Genomic DNA, 4,656 nt, shown 5'->3' with positions numbered 1-4,656 from the left:
AGCTCTCAAATTATTTACAAAAAGACCAATTTAAACTCGCTTAAACCCACTTCTGTTTAAAATGGATCAACTTCTGTTGTAAAAGACTCGCTTATAAAACAAAAAGACACACTTAAACACACATAAACCAACTCATAAATAAAAAGGCTCACTTTTGACACAAAAAAACTGACTCCTTACAGAAAAAAACTCGCTTAAACACACATCTTCTTAAAATAACCAACTTTAAACTCAGTTAAGCACAGTTTAGCGCACATAAAACTCGCTTTTAATAGCAAAAACCAACTTCCGCTGAGAAAAACTCAGAAAAAACACAGTTTTATATTGGTTTAAGTGTGTTTTGGTATGAAAGTGGGTTATTTTTTTGACAAGGGTTATGATCTGAAAACTGCATGGAGTCTGAAATGAAACAAAATGCTGACAAATCAAAAGATTAACTGCCTAATGTTTCAGTATAAAATTCGATATTTTAAGGTGGGGTTCTCACTGCATTTCCTATTGCATTCGCATACGCTTGTATTACTATTTATATCCTCGTATTATTTGCACAAATTTCTTCTGTTACCATGGCTGACTACTTAGATCAGCTATTTGACAGTGATTCGGATGAGTCTGAGTTATCTGGTTTATCAGAGTTGGACTCTGATATTGAAGTCGGTGATTTGTCCGATGATGACATTATTCCCAATGCTGAGGCTGCAGATGATAATTGGACAGATGACTTCAGTCCATTGAGGGTGCGTCTACACAAAATATATGACTACACAAAAATAAAAACGTAGAATTATTGCTGTGCAAATTTGAAAATGTCAAAACATTTTTTTTCATTAGTAACCGCTAGCACCACATTATACCTATAATTATAATGCCCTAAACATAAATTATCGTAATATAATGTACATGTTATAAAATAAAATATTTCACATGACACGATCATATTATTAATAATATAGTAATTTATATTATAAATGTTGATAATTATAATATAATTATGTTAATAATAATATTTATTTCTTTTTTTCATTTCAGTTTGATGAGTTCAACGAGCAGCCGGGAGAACGCCTGCCAGATGGATTTGATGTAGACACAGCCACTCCCATGGATTACTTTTGGCTGCTGTTCTCTCCGCAGCTGCTTCAGTCCATTGTGGGGCATACGAATGGTTACTTCGATTTGAAGATGGCACAGCCGGACTTACCAACAGACCTTTGATGGCAGGACACAACTGAAGAAGAGATGAGGGCATTCCTGGCCATCAACATCCTGATGGGAATCATCCACCCCCCAATGTCGAGATGTTCTGGTCGTCTAATCCCTTCATCAACAATGCTGATATCACCAACACCATGAAATGCAACAGGTTCCAGAAGCTGGTGCAGTACTTCCATGTTGCGGACTGGTCGACTGAGCCAGGAAGAGGAGAGCCCGGATACGACAAACTCTTCAAGGTGCGACCTGTAATGGAGAGCGTCAGCCGGACATTTCAGGACATCAACATGCTCAACAAGGAGGTCTCCATTGACGAGGCCATATATGCGTTTACCGGCCACCTCAGCTTTAGACAGTATATGCCCATCAAGCCAAATAAGAGGGGAATCAAGATGTGGATGCTCTGCGATGCCAGGAAAGCCTTCCTTGCTCGTTTTGAGGTAAACCTGGGGAGACAAAATAACCAGACGGAACACGGACTTGGCGACAACGTTGTGATGAGGCTAGTGGACCACATCTACCACTCCTTCCGCTGGTTGATCTTCGACAACTTCTTCACAGTTATACCTCTCATGAAGGAACTCCTGGAGAAGGGCCTCTACGTCTGCGGGACTGTCAGGGTCAACAGGAAGGGATTCCCCAGCCAGTTGAAGAAACCAGCAGAGGTACGACAGCGCAGAGACTTCAAGATCATGCAGATGGATGACACCAACCTGACTGCCACAGTATGGAAAGACACGCGACTTGTTCACCACTTGGTCACGTTGAGCGACCCTACCATCATTTTACCTGTACAGCGACGATGTGGAGTCAACGTCCTGCAGCTACAGTCGCCACACAGTGTGAACGTCTACAACATGTATATGGGTGGTTTTGACCTGCATGATCAGTACCGCGCTAAGAATGACGTTGGGAGCTGTTCCAAGAACTACTGGCGATACCTGTTCTGGTTTCTTCTGAACTGTTGCATAGTGAATGCCTTCATCATGTACAAACTGACGTCCCGCAGGAGAATCGGCTGGAAGCGGTTCACCCACCTTGATTTCGGTCTGGAACTTGTCTGGGAACTGGCTGGGGTGTTCTGCAAAAGAAAAGGTGCAGCACCGGAAGGCAGAGGGAGAGATGGCTTGGTGGAGCAGATGAACATGGGGGGGGCCATGTCATGTTCCGACTCTCCGACAAGACAAAGGCCTGCAAGTACCACACCTGATACCTGAAGCAGTGAAAGGAGAGGAAGTTCGGGTGTGCTACTTGCGGTGTCCACCTGTGTCAGGATGGTTGCTTCGCCAGATATCACAGTCTGTGATGAGTAATTTCACTTTTTAATTTCGTTTTTGGAAAAAGTGTCATGCAATCAAGTAAAAGTTATCGTGGACATTGTTGCTAAGGAAAGGACATTGGTTAGGACATTGCTACTGTATATATCGCAACTATATTTTCAGTATTCAGATTATTATATTTTTAAAACTAAGAAGTAAATAATTTATTTAATATTTTATAAGCCATGAATTATAAAAATTGATTTTATTTTATTTCATTTGTCATGTAGCATTATAATTAAAAAAACTTAATAGTCAATAAGTTGTAAAAACACTTCTAACTTTTGTCTACAGAAGTCTCATATGTTTGCAAATTATAATTTATTGCAACCTATAATTGTTAGCTAATGTGTAAATACTGTTGTTGTGTTATGTAAATATATATGTTTATTGTTATGTAAATATTTATGTTATGTAAATATATATGTTTATTTTATTATTAAATGTGTAATAATGAATATGCATTGCAATCATGTGTATTTGTAAATTCAACACTGAATAAATTCTGTTTTATCTGAAAAAAGTATGTCTTCTTTGTTTGTTCAAACAATTCTTATGCGTTGTTTACAATACAGACTTAAAATTTATATGGTTGGAAGAATTTATTTCTCTACAATCTTTACATTTACACAAATGATGTGAAATGAAAGGAACTAAGTGAAAATTAAGCTTAAACTAGACAGGCGTAACAGTTGATAATTTTTCCAATATTTTTTAAATAAACCTATGGAGATGGAGTCACTGTTATCAGAACAGCAGGACTGATATTGGCCTGGAGTGGAGATGGTGTAGTCAGGCTTATCAGCCTTATATGGAGTCACTGTTATCAGAACAGCATGACTGATATTGGCCTGGAGTGGAGATGGTGTAGTCAGGCTTATCAGCCTTATATGGAGTTACTGTTATCATAACAGCATGACTGGTATTGGCCTGGAGTGGAGATGGTGTAGTCAGGCTTATCAGCCTTATATGGAGTTACTGTTATCAGAACAGCATGACTGGTATTGGCCTGGAGTGGAGATGGTGTAGTCAGGCTTATCAGCCTTATATGGAGTTACTGTTATCAGAACAGCATGACTGATATTGGCCTGGAGTGGAGATGGTGTAGTCAGGCTTATCAGCCTTCAGTGATTTTTTTTGCTCAAATTTACAGCCGAATTTCGGCTGCTTCCCAATCGCAAAAAAACACGTTTTTTCCCAAAATTCTGACCAAAATTTCCCAAAAAAAGCCCAACTTCCAAAAAAAAAAAAAAAAATTTTTTTTTTTTTTTTTTTTTTTAGAAAGAAGTCTCATATAACTTAATTATGACTTCTTAAATCTAGGTCTCAACTTTATTTTTTAAACATCTTACAAAATATATAACTTGAATTTAGTCATTTTTGTCCATAAATCATTCCCAAACTTGCCACTTTTATTGATTAAAAAAAAAAACAATTTGACCAGACTCCTTTTCTAGAAAACTCCCTGAACATGCACTTAAAAACAATATCACTTCTGTTACTTATAATCCTATTTATAATGCTTCATTTTTCCAAATTTTATGGTTTATCGTGCTATTTTTCCCAATTTCACGGTTTATCGCGCTAATTTTCCCAATTCAAAAGGCACAGGCTGTAACAAATTAAAGCAAAAAAAATCACTGGCCTTATATGGAGTCACTGTTATCAGAACAGCAGGACTGATATTGGCCTGGAGTGGAGATGGTGTAGTCAGGCTTATCAGCTGTATATGGAGTCACTGTTATCAGAACAGCAGGACTGGTATTGGCCTGGAGTGGAGATGGTGTAGTCAGGCTTATCAGCCTTATATGGAGTTACTGTTATCAGAACAGCATGACTGATATTGGCCTGGAGTGGAGATGGTGTAGTCAGGCTTATCAGCCTTATATGGAGTCACTGTTATCAGAACAGCATGACTGATATTGGCCTGGAGTGGAGATGGCGTAGTCAGGCTTATCAGCCTTATATGGAGTTACTGTTATCAGAACAGCATGACTGGTATTGGCCTGGAGTGGAGATGGTGTAGTCAGGCTTATCAGCCTTATATGGAGTTACTGTTATCAGAACAGCATGACTGGTATTGGCCTGGAGTGGAGATGGTGTAGTCAGGCTTATCAGCCTTATATGG

The 4,656-nt window shown here is 38.7% G+C and overlaps 1 protein-coding gene across 1 annotated transcript; it reads left to right on the top strand.

Moving 5' to 3' along the window:
• The first annotated feature begins 1,295 nt into the window (after positions 1–1,295).
• On the top strand, positions 1,296–2,426 carry LOC127864622 (piggyBac transposable element-derived protein 4-like). The gene has a single exon (XM_052404469.1). The coding sequence runs from the start codon at positions 1,296–1,298 to the stop codon at positions 2,424–2,426; it is 1,131 nt and encodes a 376-aa protein (XP_052260429.1).
• Positions 2,427–4,656: the final 2,230 nt, after the last annotated feature.

Source organism: Dreissena polymorpha, chromosome 1, assembly GCF_020536995.1.
Source record: "Dreissena polymorpha isolate Duluth1 chromosome 1, UMN_Dpol_1.0, whole genome shotgun sequence".
Taxonomy (NCBI): domain Eukaryota; kingdom Metazoa; phylum Mollusca; class Bivalvia; order Myida; family Dreissenidae; genus Dreissena; species Dreissena polymorpha.
Note: the sequence above shows the minus strand (reverse complement) of the source record. Positions and strands in the feature narration are given on the sequence as shown.

Excerpts from the sequence above, each read along its gene's own strand:
- LOC127864622 (XM_052404469.1), top strand. The coding sequence starts at position 1,296 with ATGTTCTGGTCGTCTAATCCCTTCATCAACAATGCTGATATCACCAAC.